The sequence below is a fragment of the Lutjanus erythropterus genome, chromosome 7, assembly GCF_056507025.1.
Source record: "Lutjanus erythropterus isolate fLutEry1 chromosome 7, fLutEry1.hap2, whole genome shotgun sequence".
Classification (NCBI taxonomy): Eukaryota; Metazoa; Chordata; class Actinopteri; order Lutjaniformes; family Lutjanidae; genus Lutjanus; species Lutjanus erythropterus.
In genome coordinates, this window is record NC_139323.1 from 17,927,147 (window position 1) to 17,944,041 (window position 16,895).

The window sequence follows — 16,895 nt, forward strand, 5'->3', positions numbered from 1 at the left end:
TGTGTGTTTAATAAGAAGTTGTGTTGTTGAGGAATGGGTGAAATGATAAGAGGCACGGCGGGTGACAGGCTGCTGCACTTTCTCAGCCGGTGTTATTAATGTTCTCAGCCGACGTTCATTGAAGGACTTCATCTCGACTTCACCATCAGCAGCAGCAACTTTTAAACCGAGTAAGCCATTTTTGTTTTGTTTGTCTGCGGTATAAATGGTACGCTGGTGTATTTACCGGTGACGAAATGTTTTTGCAGAGCAAATAGTGGCTTTAATTTCGCTATTAAGCGCTATTCTTGTGCAACAGAAGTTCGTGGTGAATGTCGCATTTCTGTTGAAGTTAATTTAAAGGTCACTGCTGTAGCTCCTGTCATCATAACAGGAAAGACAGGTGACCACTGACTGAGCCCCACTGGAGCACAAGTTAAAGGCAAACACTTCTGTCCCAACAAATACTTTTCATGAATACTCCATTTAGTACATGTCTCAAAATAGTCTGTATGTGCCTTGAAATGGCTCAGCTTGATTAAAACTGCTCTAACAAGACAAGCGCCGGCCTGTCATTTAAAAAATGTAAATGGCATTCATTGATAGTTGAGAAGCAGCGCAATAATTCTATAAATAAAGAGGCATTTCAGGTTTTTCCTGATCCTTCAGTGAGGGGAGAAATGTTGCAATGAGCAATTCCTCAGACAAACTTAGTTGCAGATTATTTAAAGCCCCTTATGTTGCAGAACAGGTCCAGACGGACTGTGCTGTATTCAGACTGTGGACAAAAATCAAGTCATATTAACACATTGTAAGTGTCTGTGTTTTGATAGTTGTCCTTCTGACTTAATGCCTAAATACAGACATGTTTTAACATGTAGATATAAATAAGTTGCTCTACTTTGAACAATAATCTGTATCTGATATGTTATTTCTGAAAAACAGTTCAATCATCTTGCTAAAATTTTTGAGATGGCATTACTCTCCTCTCCTTTATTCTCATCTACTCCTCCTTTTCATTCTCAGTGTCCAGCCACATTTCCACCCAAAGTATACAGAACCTTTAGTGCCAGAAACTATTTCTCAAATAACTAAGAGTTTCTTTCAGTTTGTTGTTGTCTGCATTTCCACCACTGTGTCAAGACCCTTGAAGATAAGGCAAATTAGTCCAGTGATGCATGAAAAAGCAACAGCTGTTTTTGTGCATAATTTTTACTCACAATATGGCCCGGGCTTGGTGGTTGGTCTATGTCTCTCTTCAAAAGTCAGAATCTGCGATGGTATGGAGGTGTGTTAGTGCCTGCAGCATTGTGGCTAACTGCTGAAAGGCACACACAGGTTTTGGAGTAACATATGCCACCTTTCAAATGACGTCCTTTTCAGAGACGTCCCTGATTATTTCAGTAAGACAGTGAAAAGACATGTTCTGCATGTGTTACAACAGCGTGGCTTCATAGTAAAAGAGTTCAGGTACTAGACTGGCACTCCCACAGTCCAGATCTGTCTGCCTTTGAAAATGTGTGGTGCATTATGAAGTGCAAAATACAACAAACAGATATCCCGCACTGTTGAGCACCTGAAGTCGTGTATCAAGTAAGAATGAAAAAGAGATTAACTTTCATAACTTCAACAATTAGTGCCCTTAGTTCATAAACACTTATTGAGTGTTGTTTAAAAGAACAGGTGATATAATACCGTGGTAAACATGCTTCTGTCCCAACTTTTTAGGAACATGTTGCACACATCAAATACTGTATTCAATTGCGTATAAGTTGAAAATAATTTGCACATCATAGTTTTCTGTTTTTAATTACATTTCACACAGCATCCCAGCTTTTGTGGAATCAGAGTTATGCTAGTATTGTGTCAAAGTTTAAAATTCTGCTGTCACAACAACTCTAAATCATATGTTTTAACTGTTGTTGATGTGACGACCACCGAGCTTACATTTGGATCAACGACTGTAACTGTAATTAATTTATTTTTCCTTCAGTAGGTTAGTCCAGGTTAAAGTGGTCCTGCTGTAACACATTTGCGTTTCCTGTCTGTGTAGGTGTGAATTATGACGTCAGAGGGGAAACATGCAGACGCCGTGCAGGACCCTCTCTTCATTCAGGAAAGCGATGAAGGGTACAGAAACCCCACTGAGGTGAAGATGAGTCAGATTGTGCTGCCATGCCATGCCAACCACTGTGGAGAGCTGAGTGCTGGACAGCTGCTGAAGTGGATGGATTCCACAGCTTGCTTGTCTGGTAGGAAAACATCAGAAAAAAATGAAATTTCTGTAGTGTTTTTACATGACAGCATGTAACTCATGATATAATAACTGCTCAACAGGAGACCATAAAGCCTTTAAATGCTTATGCAGCTGCAACTCTGAGCATGCATCAGTTTAGTTATTCAAAAATATCCCATCATGTCCACTGAGGTGTTCTAGTAGGAAGTAGTGGACATAGAATATAAATTCAATCCTGATGATTCAGAAATGATATTTCCACAGCCAAGATTTTCAACCCAGGTCTCAAAAGTAGCGAGACATTTTTATACTAAGCTTTTCAATATAAAAAACAGTGTATCGGTGTGTGTATCTTTAACATACTCATTGTAAAATGTTCATTAATATGCATCCATATAACACTTGTACCAGAAGCATTTGATGTATTTTTTGGTCAAGTTATGATAGGTGTCAAACTATTCCATAATTTGTACTGGGTTCAGCCTCGACTTAACCTCCTGGTCTTAACCTCCTTTGATTGTGTTTTGAAAAAGAAATAATCAACAATGACAGTCTCATCTGCTTCCTTGTTACAGATGACATTTTGCTGGTTTGGTGCTTTTCCAAAGTCAAGAAGGAACATCCAAGCTCTACTTACAAATAATGTTTCATGGTTGGATTGGGATAACACCCTCAATCACATTATATGAAATTTTATATTTCTGATACATCACAATATGATGGTATTTTCTGGAGAAGGTCTGGTCTTAGCCACTTTTAATGTGCATCACAATAAAAGTACAGTAAGTGAGCCACCAACCCAAAGCATCAGTATCTCACAACCTGGGAATGGTATTCAAAAATCAACTGTCTTACCAACCTGTGATTGACCAAAGTCTCCCATCACGGGGTAGATTTTCTGAATCCTGAAAACTGAGTCAAGAGGACGAGCAGAAGTCACTGAAAGGTTATTATGGGAGTCTTTCCCAATGCAGTCAAAAATAAACTGCTTACCCCAGCTTTAATGTGAAAAAAATATAGAAAAGTCCAGTATTGCCATAAAGCAGCCCTGCCTGTGAATTTATCTGCACCATTTCCTAGATAATCCAAAAACAATAAAGAGATAGGTACTACAATGTAAATGGTATAGAAAAATCTCTAATGGTTGACAAATTTATATTGTCTCATGGACTTAATACATAGCACTAATGCACTAATATATTATGGTGCCGTGTAGACCAATTAGATTAATTAAAATTTGAACCAGAAGTCATTAATTCTGTACGTCTTTATAGATGCGCCTACTTACATCTTACAAGCTTACACTTTGTCAGACTTGCAGATGTGACTTTGTGCTGCACTACTTAAATATTGGTGTAATCTCTCCTCTTCCAGCTGAGAGACATGCAGGTTGTTCCTGTATCACTGCATCTGTGGACGACATCCATTTTGAACACACCATAGGGTAAAGTATTAACCTTTACGCCGCTGCACCAAGCTGTATCTCAAACTGAGGAGCAGAGACCAACCATATTGTATGCACTGACTATGGAGGAGAATAAAAAGGATCAGACAAAAATGCTGAGTTGCAGTCAACTCTCACAAAAACTGGAAAAGAAATGCTCCTAGAAAGTCTGAAAAAAATAATTAATACTTTTGCTTTTCAAGTAATTTAAATTAAAGGCAGATAAAGATGGACATCAATGATCAAACTCATTTTGACAGTAACAGAACTGAACATCACGTCTCACAGTAGAGAGGTTCAGATTGTGTTTATACTATAATCACTGCTCCGTGTTGATAGTAAAGAGAAGCATCTGTGTCTGTCTGCTCCAGGGTGGGAAAGGTAGTCAACATCATAGCAAAGGTCAACAGAGCCTTCACGTCCAGTATGGAGGTGGGAGGACGTTGTTTTTGATTTCAGCATTATGAACATTCATGTTGTTTCAGAATTAATTAAATGAATGTGGTGATTGTGTTCATTTCAGGTCGGAATATTGGTGACTTGTGAGGATCTTTACACTGACAGGCAGTGGAAGGTTTGCCATGCCTTTGCCACCTTTGTCGCCCGACGAACTGAAGCTGGGAAGGTAGGGGACGATAAACAAAACACACACACACAAAGGCATTTTACTAAAGCTGGTTCAACATCCCCTGGGTTTGTGTGTTCAGGTACAGCTAAAGCAGGTGATTCCTCACACACAAATGGAGCAGATGGAGTACAGCCTGGCAGCAGAGCGGAGGAGGATGAGGCTCATCCATGCTGAGATCATTACAGACCTACTGAGCAGCAGCACAGCTCAACTGGGTACAGGCTGCAGACGCAGAGCTTTATAATACAGCACCTGGCCCAGTGCCAGTACCATTTGAAGTCTGATTGACCAAAGCTGGTTGTTTTTGCGCTCTCACCAGGAGAATGCCAGGAGTATCAGGATGCCATGCCAGCCGAGCGGACGCGAGTGGAGAGTGTGGAGCTGGTGCTACCGCCGCATGCCAACCACCAAGTCAGCACCTTTGGGGGACAGATCATGGCTTGGATGGAGAATGTGGCGACAATTGCTGCAAGGTGTGAACATAGTTTTTCTTAAACTAGTTAACCTGACATTTGAGAAATACACTTACTCGCTATCTTGCGGAGTTAGATGAGAAGATCAAAATCACTCCCATATCTGCCCATTAAATCTGAGGCTACAGCCAGCAGTCGCTTAACATAAAGGGTCCTGGCTAGATGGGACCCTCGATTTGCGAAACTCTTGTGAGATTTGTACATGTTGTTTTTTTCATATTTTGACGCCACTCTCAGGTGGAGAAACTTTGCATTTAGGAGCTTCTGCCAGAAAGCCACTGTTTGTGTCCCATGCAAAACCCAGTCAACACTGACTTATTATTTTGACCCGAACAATGACTTTTTCTGAACCATAACCAAGTTGTTTTAGTGCCTATAACCAAACTGCAACTGAAACTCTGGACTGGAAGTCTTGGCTTCTCTATGAGGTTGCCTCTAAACCACGAGAGACTGTAGGAAGTCACTGCACCCAGCCAAGACATAGTCCCAAACAAACATCCCATGAAACCATTAGTAATATTTTTTTTACATGTATGTGTTTGCATGTATGGCAGCTCAGCTGGTAGAAAGTTGGTAGAGCGTTTGCCCTATGTACACTGCCTGTGAGTCCACTGTAGTGGCCTTACGTTCGACTCCCACCTACAGCCCTTTGCTGCATGTCAATCCCCCACCGTCTCTCCCGCTTTCCTGTCATATCTTCAGCTGTCCTAAATGATTAAAGGCATAAAAGCCCCCCAGTCTTTATGCTAAGCTGAGATAACTGGCTGCTGGCTGTAGCTTCATATTGAACTGTCAGATATGAGAGTAGCATCGATCATTTCATACGACACACTCAAGTCTCAAGAACCAAACATACTCCTAGTAATTCTTAATAAATTATACTTTGCTAAGAGGCCACTTGTAATGAGGCCAAGGTTCAAAATAGCAACAAACAAGACAAACTACAATCATCTTGTCCTTTTTTTCACTTTATCTCGGATCTAGTCGCTTGTGTAACGCTCACCCAACCCTGAGGAGCATAGACATGTTCCATTTTCGTGGCCCATCTCATATTGGTGACCGACTGGTGCTGAAAGCCATTGTTAACAATGCCTTCAAGCACAGGTGAGTTTACACATAATGATTACACATAATTCTTATCTTACTCAGGGCAAATAAATCTCAGCTCATCCAACAAATGTTTGCAATATAGCTATAACATTTACAGTCTAAGTGTGTTTATTCTACTATACATGGTGTGCTCTAGCATGGAGGTGGGCGTGTGTGCTGAGGCCTACCAGGGTGGAGAACCTCTGCGCCATATAAATAGTGCTTTTATGACCTTTGAGGTGCTGGACAGTGACAGGAAACCAAGAACGTTGCCACGGTTACGACCTGAGCCTGTGGTGAGTTTTCCACGTGTCCTGTCACAGCCTGAGAACCCATAATATACAGTAAAGTATTGAGCAACAATAAAAACATATTTTCAGTACCAAGATCACAAATTGAGCATCCCGTTGGGAGGATTTCAGCTTTAGGTTTTCTCATATTGTACAGGATGGAAAACGACGATATCAAGAAGCTATTGCCAGAAAGAAGATTCGTCTTGATAGGTTAGTACATGACCTTATTCCAGCAGGTTTTGTTCTTTGTGCAGCCTACTGATATATCAGAGGACTGACATTGTTTATTGCTGATTAGTGGTGGAATGTAACTAAATACATTTCTTAAGTACTGTCCTTAAGTACAAGCTTTACTTTGAGTATTTCCGTTTAATATGACTTGAGCTCTGCAGTAAAATGCAACATACACATTAATACAGCAATAATATTAATTGAAAAACATCATATATAATAGAAAACACTGACAGAGACCATTTTACTGCATGAGAGCTTTTACTTTTGATACTTTAGTAACATTTTGCTGACTATAGCTACATACTTTTCTTATGTAAATGTTTGAATGCAGGACTTTTACTTGTAGTGGAGTATTTTCAGTGTGACGGTAGTACTTTCCCTTTAGCACAACATCTGAATACTTCTCCCACCACTGTTGCATATACATAGGCTATGCTGTTAATGTTAAAGATGAAGCATTACCACTTTTGTCCAGAAGGGCCTCAAAAATGAAAAAATATCAAAGTTTCTTGTAGTAGCTTTAAATTAGAAGAACTATATATTGATCTAAGGTGGCTCTTTTGCAGTTATAGAGGAGTGAAACTGACTATCAGTGAAGAAGTAGTCCCATCCAGTTCCCATCTAGTTAACACCCCTGAACACAACACATAATATTTAAATTATAATAATACACCACAAACAAACGCTGTATGCAAAATGAGTCATCAGAAACCATTACAAAACCAACAAATACATTGAAAAAAACATCCCAGCTATGGTACATGACCCTCTATAAAGCATTGTACGTCATCATTGTTTCCTCTACAGAATCCATTGCTTACGATAGTCTGCAGCAGCACATGACTTGGCAGAGCAGCATATCACAGCTGAGCAGACTTTGGTGCAGACTCTGTCAAGCATAATAAGTTCATTGTTCAACAGTAAAATACCCAGCCTCTGTATAATCTTCACACCACTGTTTGATAACCAAATGTGTTGGCTTATGAAGAGAGAAAATGTTCATATTGGTCACCTTCTCAGATCTTTCTGTAAATCATTGTGCCCTACGTGTTTTACAGGAAATACATTATCTCCTGCAAGCAAACTGAAGTGCCTGTGTCTGTACCCTGGGACCCAAGTAACCAGGTATTGCATTCTCTGGCAAACAGAAGCACACATGCTTAGCGAGGCTTATTAGATATTGCCACTGTGTTCAAGAGTTCAGACAGCCCTCATGTTTTTCAGATGTACCTGAGCTACAATAATGTATCAGCACTGAAACTAATGGATACCAGGAACAACTGGGTATTAACTTCTGAGAAAAACAAGGTCAGTAATGTTTGTATTGTCATCCAGGATATAGCCTGTTAAATAGTTACAGCTGTAGTGATTTCACTGTGCTTTCTGACCTCTATTCTGGACCAGCTGCACAGTTTCATCGGCTGTCCTGGAGGGACGCCCATATCGCTTTGATTAAATTATGAAATAATGTAGAATAGATTTAAAAAAATTGTGGAAAGTTGAAATTTGGAAAAATAGCTTCGATTATTAGCTGTGCTGTATGAGGTACTTATTGATAGTCAGTGTATTTCCTACAATAGATAGCAGCTGGCACACCCCCAGTTTGTAGAGGCAGAGAGGAGTATCAGCATGGAAGATAGGCCTTGAGCCGCATTGGACCAAGTCAGCAACAAAATGTATTTTAGCCACTTAAAAAAGGTCCACCTAAAAAACAACAATGTAATTTTAAGTGTACATTATATTATGAATATATTCACCTCTTTACTTTGTCGTCAGATAGTCTTTTCTGATGAGAAACAGCTGCCAAATGTCACCCTCTCCAAACCAAACTCCAAAGGCAAAATCAGTATTTTTACCTTGCAGTACACAGGACTTGATGCTGCTGGGATCTTTTAGTTTCTTTGTGTTATTGTGTGACTTTAGTGAATCCAAACTATCCTCTTAAAACACTGAAGTCACACAATAACACAAAAACAAACTAATTTACAGATCGAGGCAAGCAGTAGACTACAAACCACTATGTTCTGCAAAGTAAAAGTAAGGATTTTGCCAATGAAGTTTGGTTTGTTTGGAGAGAGTGATATTTGGTTTAATATAACAGTGGTTCCCTTTCATAAAAAGTTGTATGACAGCAAAATAAAGTGGTGAAAATTTTCTAAATATAGGGTATATGTGAAATGATTTTTTTTTTTTCTTTTATGTGGAAACGTTTTTAACAGCAACAGTCTGACTTCCTTGCTGGTGCTCCTCTCTGCTCCTCCTAACTGGGATCATGCCAACTTCCATCAACTGTAGTTAATACGCTGACTGTGGATAAGTGCGTCATACAACCCCACCTCAAATAATGCAAACTATCTCTTTAAACTTACAAGATCTGACTATATCCAACAGACTGGAACAAATCCTGTTTATACATTTCAAGCCCACCTTTGTGTATTTGCTCCATTCTTAGGTCAGGCTGTACACACTGGAGGAAAACCACATGCTGTGTTTTAAGGTGGAGATGCACGTCAGCGTACCGGCTGAGCAGACGTTCCACCTCCTGTCGGACCTGAGGCGGAGGAAGGAGTGGGACCGGCACTATGAGTCAGTAACATATACATTTTTGGCTTCAAGCGTCATCTGGCGCACAGCAACGTACAGTCAGCAGAGTAAGCGTCAGGGATAATTCAGATGTTATTCTATATTTTTCTTATTGTCAGCAAATCACTAAACCACTGTATGTTTTTGTCTGTCTCTCAATATTTGACTTCTGTCTTCTGTCTGTGGCACTCAGCCCATCTGTTTCTTCAGAAGATGTGAATCTTTGAAAATAGGTCACAGAAATTCAGTTTCAGCAGGGCACTGTAGGTTATAGCAGCTATTACTCAAACCGGAGCAAAGAAAGTGTTTCGTACAAGGCTATTTCCAGGAGGTCTATGGCACACAGGTGTTGCTGGTTCTTGTTCTTGTTCTTGTTCTTGTTCTTGTTTGTTTTTATTTTTTTTATTTTATCGTATTTGTTGACAACAGGAGAAATGTAAAACATCACTAGCTTTATCCCATAAATTCCTCAGTTGTATTATATTATTACAGCAACCAGGGGGTGGATGACCTGGACAAAAAATAATATCGCAATCTATTTAATCATAGTCACCATCCGTGATCTCAATTGCAATTTTTTCTCAATTTTGAAATGGCCTGTAGTCTGTAGCCAGACTTGAAATGGCCTATGAATTTCTCCATTTGTACCATTAAAGCACTATATTGTGTCAGAGATACTGCACAGGTTTCAAAAAGATGATTAAAACCTGAGTGTAATTTGAAATTCTAAACAGAATACAAAAGATAAGATTTTTCAATACTCGCAACTCATTTGCATTGTTCATCTAGTTGGCTGCATCACATCATTTGTTCATGAAGTGCGGCTCCCCTTGTCAATTATTATGTGAAGCTTGGAAGTTTGCAAACATTAAATACCATGATCTCTACAATTTACCTGAAAAGTATTGTAGATTATGGAAGCCTGAGCTTAATGGACAACTTATGGATGTACTGGAGTCAATGCACTTCCAAATAATATCCACAGTTTACTGTCTGTATGCCACTTACTTACTGAATTGACTTGCTTTAAGGTCCAGGCTTGTGTTGCAGGAGGATGAATGGGTGAATGAATGAGCAGTGTGTGCAAATGTGCAATTTGTTATGATGAAAGTGTAAAAAAAAATAAAAGCAGTTTGTGCATCCACAATACTAAAAAATAAATGAAAAAAAAGTCAGCAAACTGCCGCTACAGGTTCTTAATTCTATGATTCCATGTTTTCATGACTTTGTCAATCAGTGTGTTCCTAAAGACTTCATGGCATTGTTTTCTGTTTCTGTTTTATTTGCAGGGAGTGTGAGGTGATCACCCAAGCAGATGAAGAAGACACTCTTTATCGTGTCGCTACACCGTCTGTCAGTAAAGGAGACAAAGGCAAGGACTTTATCCTGCTGGCATCTAGGAGGAAGCCATGTGATGCCAGGTGTTGTAACATACTACATAATAAACATCTTGCTCATGTCATTTCACATTTTGCTTGATTTCCTATTCCACCTTATATCATGTTTTTATGCAGCCAGTTATGTTATTGCATTACTGCCTCACGCTTGCTCTTTCATAAAGTCTGATGATACTATCCTCTTTTGTCCCTCTCAGGGACCCATATCTGATCGCTCTGCGTTCTGTCACTTTGCCCACTCACCCTCCCACTGAGGACTACACCAGGGGAGAGGTGCTCTGTGCTGGCTTCACAATCTGGGAAGTGTCCAGTGCTGTCACCAAGGTTGGCCAAATGAGAAGGACACGCACGCACGCTATGCGCACATTGCTGCACCTCAACACTTCACAACTAAAGCAAAGTAATAACAAGATGCAGAAATTTACCGCACCACATCTGACCTGATGTGTTTTGTTTCAGATCACCTACTACAACCAGGCCACGCCGGGTGTCCTCCCCTACATCTCCACAGACATCGCTGGCCTCTCCTCCAGCTTTTACAGTGCGTTTTCTGCCTGTAGCCACTTCCTGGAGGCCAACAAGGACAGCCTGGCTGCTCAGCCGCCCTCTGCACTGTGACACACACACTGCTGCCATGGTCAAGAGGAGCAGAAGCACTAGGAATGAGGATCATCTCTGTTCATCCCAGTTCACCTCTGTTGTGGAGGTGCAATAGTTGGATGTAAGTGTCGCACCCAGACATTATGTCTTTGCAGTGGATTTGTAGTTTTTTTCCTCCCAAGTCTTTAAAGGATAACGGGGATACTGGACCCCCATCTTTGTGTCTATGTGACTAATGGGGACAACAATTTATTCAACTGGTCCAGTACTGAGGATGACCGCTGCAGCTGGCAGAAGCGAAACAGAGCTCCCTTTGGGAAACTGCACTGCATTGTTTAACCAGAAACAGCTGTTATATCACTCTGTTCAAAGCTACCAGATTCCATTGATAAGAAAGTAATTTTGACAGGTTCAGATTGTTATTATAAGTGTCTGACAACATTATGGAAATGATCCGTTCAAAGTGACTTGACTCCATCAACAAAAACAGTTATTTACCTTTCTGATCTTCCACTGCCTCAGTCAGTTTTTAACGCTTTAAAAGTAGCCTGATACCTGGCTGAATTGTCAACGGTCAACTTGGTGGAGTGGGCAGATTTGAATGTGTGGACCCAGGCAATATTAAAACACCAAAATCACACAATAGAATACAATAAAAAAAAATGTCTCTTCCTGTCGTGATCTTTTTCATGATCAGACACCACAATGAGCCTAGCCAGTGGCAAAAACAAGCACTTTTAGTGAACTTACCATGATGTGAGCTGTGGCCTGGTAGGATTAGGTTGTAGCTCAGTTTTGCTTCAGCCATCTGCAGTAGTCTCATTCAACAGATGAGAGCAGCCTGTCTGAGTGCTTTGGTCCTGCAACATGCTGCCACCCCTTTTTGGGTGAAAACAGCCACTCTAATTTGACTTACGGCAGTACAAATTCTGGCATCTTGGCCCGTTTCAGACATTTAAAATGAAAAAAAAGTTTCACTGTTTAGCTTTTAACAGCACAAATCCTCTGGCCAGTTGCGTGAATATATTCTGCCGTCTGTCATCAGCAATCAGTTTTATTACAATAAACAAATAGGCGTCCTGACAGTCTGCCTCCATCAAAGTGGAGGAACCTGACATACAACTCCCTCATTCGTCAGGAAACGTATTTCAGACATCTATCACTTTTTATATCATTAAGACACTTTATTTTGTAGTTTTGGTACTGTTGAACCAAGCTCTGTTCCAAAAGTGGGTGTTTTATGGTAGTGACATATTTTTTCACAGTAAAATCTTTAGTTACGCCATCACTAAGACTCTTCTCTTGTTCACTTTGATCTATTGACAAAATTGGCCCACATGTCAGTTAGTCAGTGACATTATTAACTAACCTGTTTGCCACAGACACACGTACTGACTGGCCACTTCTACAGTGTTTGTTTTCATCCAAAGTAGGGTGTGGTTGTTTTCAAGACATGACACATAGCTGCTCTCATCTATACTGGACCAATTTCAAAAACTGATATCCCAATAAGTCACTTAAACACAAAAACGGGAAGATATGGTCTAGGTTAAAAAATATCTAATTTACCATTTAAACTTCAGTTCTCACTGTATTTCTTTGTTCATTCTGAAAATGAAAGAGAAAAGGATAAAGAAATACACCGTAAAAGTGTTTGTAAGAACTTGCTGCATGTTTTCAGCAAGATTAACAGATATGAAGCAAGAGTGCAAAATGTTTCTGATTTTAAGCTTCTTAAGCTATATTGTGAAAAACTTTCTGTGCTACACTAATTTATAGATCACTGAATCATATTTTGGTACATAGGTTTAAGTATTTAACACAGTCTCAGCACTATGTTTTGTTGAGACAGCAATGTTTTTAACAGTATTGCCAGTCTTTTCAGAAACTAACGAGAGGATAAACCTGAGGTGTTTGAATCAGCCTCTTTTGATATAGATTTTCTACCTCCTAAATAAAGTTTTTAAACTATTTGATTAATATTTAAAATGTAATTAAGCTGATTTGTATTTTTAGTGTGTTATTCTGCTGTTTTATTTTGAGATGTCTAGTTTTAGAGGACACCTCTTGCACTGATTGTATAATACATTGACTTTCAATGGCCAAGTATCTCACACGATGAGCTGTTTTCTTGATTGAACTGAAACAATAAACACAATAGACCCGTGGATTATGCTCATTTTAGCTGTTGTGTTGGCGTTCACCTCCCTCACCCCTGCATTCCTAGCATTCCTTAACCGTTTTTTATGAAGAAAAAAAACAGCTTGCAGTTGTATCACACTGTAACTTGTGATCTGAGTGTTGTGATAGGTGCACCGGCCTGCAGAGGAGTACGATGGAAATGAAACAGAAAGCCTCTGCTCTTACTGGGGTTTAAAGGAGGTGGTAGCTCTGCTGGCTTTCCAGGTATTGTGTTTGTTCCATGATCATCCTGTTTTGCTCGCGTTGCTTCCCGAACCCAAAACCAGGGAGAGTAAGAGCCCAAGTGAATGCATCTATAATAAAAAATGTAATATGTGATAGTCAGTACAGTGTGAAACAATGAATTACTATTACACAAAAGGTAGTCAGTAATCCTGTGAAATAAATTAGTGCTGAGCATCCCTGGATGAGTGTATTATGTGTCTTGGCCTGCAGTTTCACGCTCGCTGCCAGTTCACACCACTCTGTGGGTCACTGAACAGTGTCTGTGTGCTATTCTTGTGAAAGGCCTCAGTCAGTGCCCACTCCCTATCCTTCTTCCTTCTCTTCTGTTTTGCATCCTGCACCTGCCTGTTCTGCCGCTTTACGCCTCTGCCAGGTGAATTGTCCACGTGATTCTGAACACTTTTGCTCCATAGACTGGTTCAACAACTCCTGGTCATAGTGTGTCTGCAACCTGTTTGCTGCCATGTAGGAGGAAACCTTGTTGACAGAGCTCTGAGAGCTTCAGTAAATAACTCTAAGGCTCATCATATCAATACAGGAACACAGAGGATTTTAGGGCCAGACATAAGGGGAAAATGTATTAGGGCCCAAGCACCAACTGGTGCGAGGACCTTATTGAAGGAAGTATTATCTCTCTTTTTTTGAGGTTCTTTACATGCTGCATATGAAACTTGGAACACGTGTGAGTTGTGGTGAAAAAATCTGTATTTTATGGGTCTTGTGCATAAGTGTGGCAAAATGGCTCAATACTGGCCTGCCAAAATTTCAACAAAGAAGCCATGCTAGTACATTTTTTCCTAATCAGTTGGCACATGTATCATGTCCAGACAAAAAAAAGAGTCTCTTTGAGCCGTAGCCAAAATCCAACAAGAGGTCGGCCATTTAGAATTAAGTGGTCGATATTTTCCACGGGTTATCCTGTAACAAGCTCCTCCTACAGAATTAATTAGATTGACTTCAAAATTGGAGTGTGCCATCGAGAGTGGTTCGTGATCAAAAGTTATTAAAAGATTTAGCCATCGTGGCAGGGCGTCAAGTTTTGATGTCTCGCCATGAAACAGGAAGTTGCTGTAATTTGAGCATAAATGATCCAATCAGCAAATAATAAGTGCCTGCTATGTAATGCCACCTAGTGGAGACAGGTAGTGACATTGACCTCCTTCCTGCGGTGTACAAAACATGTGACATTTAAGACCCTTGTTGATCGGTCAGCATCCAGTGACAGGGTCACGGCCATCACATGTCCATGAGATGTGTGATAATGCACAGGATGAGAATTAAGTTGAAATGTCAGTAATAAAGTCAAAATGTAGAGAATAAAGTTGAACGTGCAGTAATAGTGCTAGGCATGAGAAAAAATGAGGATGAGAGGAGAGGAGGAAGATTTTCTTTTTCTGCATTTTGAGAATAAAGTTGAAATGTTGAGAAGTCATAATGACGAGAATAAACATGCTGACTTTATTCTCAGTGCTAGGTATTAGAAAAAAGTAACACTGAAACATTCTCAACATTTTGGCTTTATTCCCCAAAATTTTGATGTTATTTCTTACATTTAGCTTTATTCTCGAAAATTAAAAAAAAAATCTTCCTCCTCTTGTATTTTATTTTATTATTCCTGGCACTACCACTCTTCAGGGAGTCTCATACGACCTCTTACAAAAAAGCAGTGAACCAAAAAAACCTCAGCAGGTATTAAAATTAATACTTAAAGCAGTAAGTCGAGAAACTGTTTGCATCTGTTTCTTTAATCCCTTTTCTTTGACTTTTACATTCCTTGTTAAAGTCCACAGCTGATTACAATAAAAAGTATGTCACATACTGAAAAACATTTGTGATGTAATGTCCAGTCACTTAAGACAGACAGACCCTAAAAGTTATACATATATACAAAATAGTTCACACCGTCTGAATTCTTCCACAACTGTCTACAAATGTGTCATCTTAAATGGGCATCTTAAAACACAGCACCAGGAATGTGGTTAATTTGAAAGAAAATACATTTTGTAACAATATGCAATTGAATGTCATGCAAATAAACGTGCAGCCAAGTCTTTACATGTTGTCGAGCATCTGTTGCTATGGTGACGTGATGTGACAGTTTGCACATGAATAAAGCTAATACTATAGATTTATTTATTTCATAGGCTGCATTAATGAAGTAAAGCACACTCTGTAATGACTGCATCTGTCACCGGTGCATCAGTTGATGTATCAAACAGGCAATTAGCCATAATCGGAAAAATAAATTAGACTCATTAGACCCGATCTGTTGGGTTATAAGTCTGTGAGGTAAGAATAGTTGGTTTGCACTGGACTATGGTAAAGTTAAACAACATACTTGAAGACGTTTAAAGAGCTATAGTCACCACTGAGAACATCATGGTTATGTTCTTGTTATTGTGGCTGGGTTTTTCTGGACATTCAACATATCTGAATTAGACTAGTTAGTTAAAACCCCCACAAAATTAGATAAGATTAAAAATACAAATAAATAGATCACCTTAAAACAGCCTTGAAAAAAATTCTCAATTCTAAGTGCACATAATTTCTTTTGTCAAACCACTGTTTCCACGGCTAAGAATAAAATTTCATGCTTTAGATTAGAGGCCATACACACCCACTGTAACCCTACGCAGATGTTTTCACTTACTGTGCCTGATTAGACCTCCTCTCAGTACCATAGAGCTGTATCATACATGGACACTTTCAACCTGAGCAGAGGTCTAATCATCCAGTAAAATGAAAACACCTGTGCAGCGGTGCAGAGCCCTTAAATTATATTTAAAAGGATTTAATATTTTTCTACCTGAATACCAACATGTCCTGAGAGTGTGCAGGAGGCTCTTTGGACCATCATGTGGGAAGATTACATTCACAGAAAGTATTGTGCCAGCAGCGCATCTGTCAGGATCCACACTCATATTTCAGTGTATCACCTCCCTAGCCTATGGCTTTTACATTGTCAGCCAAAACACAGTGTTGACAAAAGTGGTGACAAAAATACTCGTCTAGCATGCCCCCTAGAAAATTAGAAACTGGAAACTAGATATCTGCTGAAATTGCCTGTAGTTCCAGTGACATCACTAAAGTAGGGAAAACAACAAATTTTGTGTTAAATGTTTCTTTCAAGGAAGTCCACTATAACATCATCAATAAAATATATTCTTACAACTCCTGTTTAGCAAAATGTGCCAACTTGTCTGATTCATTTTGAAAGAAAGAGAAGTCACTCATTTTTGTTAAAGAATGTGACACTGTAAAGAAAAAGACTTTTGCAATGATTTACTTTATTTTTGATAAAAAATTATATGGCTATTATATGCCATCAACTGAATGACTGTTCTTTTTTCGTTATACTTTATTAACAAGCAAAAAGTCTTTAAAGCTATACTGTAGCTTGCTTTATTTTGTATATTTTCTTCCAGTCTTATGCCAAGCACAAGTATGTACATGACACATAGCAGGAAGAATAGCATATGCATATTTAAAAAAGGGAATGAAAACAAAAATGA

General features: G+C 39.4%; 1 protein-coding gene across 3 annotated transcripts; it reads left to right on the plus strand.

Annotated features, from left to right (window-relative positions):
* acot11b (acyl-CoA thioesterase 11b) lies at nucleotides 1-11,766 on the plus strand. 3 transcript variants are annotated; one of them, XM_084722998.1, is made up of 16 exons: nucleotides 1-170; nucleotides 2,033-2,231; nucleotides 3,590-3,659; nucleotides 4,031-4,091; nucleotides 4,183-4,284; nucleotides 4,367-4,502; nucleotides 4,607-4,760; nucleotides 5,745-5,864; nucleotides 6,007-6,145; nucleotides 6,297-6,352; nucleotides 7,435-7,501; nucleotides 7,601-7,684; nucleotides 8,829-8,962; nucleotides 10,249-10,380; nucleotides 10,554-10,680; nucleotides 10,816-11,766. In XM_084722998.1, the coding sequence occupies exons 2-16, from the start codon at nucleotides 2,042-2,044 to the stop codon at nucleotides 10,972-10,974; spliced, it is 1,731 nt and encodes a 576-aa protein (XP_084579124.1). In that variant the 5' UTR covers nucleotides 1-170; nucleotides 2,033-2,041; the 3' UTR covers nucleotides 10,975-11,766. The 3 variants fall into 3 exon arrangements, with proteins under 3 accessions (XP_084579124.1, XP_084579125.1, XP_084579126.1); XM_084722999.1 differs by lacking the exon at nucleotides 10,554-10,680; XM_084723000.1 differs by lacking the exons at nucleotides 6,007-6,145; nucleotides 6,297-6,352.
* The last annotated feature ends 5,129 nt before the right edge of the window (nucleotides 11,767-16,895 follow it).

Excerpts from the sequence above, each read along its gene's own strand:
- acot11b (XM_084722998.1), top strand. The coding sequence starts at position 2,042 with ATGACGTCAGAGGGGAAACATGCAGACGCCGTGCAGGACCCTCTCTTC. Across the intron at positions 3,660-4,030 it reads CATTTTGAACACACCATAGG|GGTGGGAAAGGTAGTCAACA; the intron begins GTAAAGTATTAA and ends TGTCTGCTCCAG. Across the intron at positions 6,146-6,296 it reads GGTTACGACCTGAGCCTGTG|GATGGAAAACGACGATATCA; the intron begins GTGAGTTTTCCA and ends CATATTGTACAG.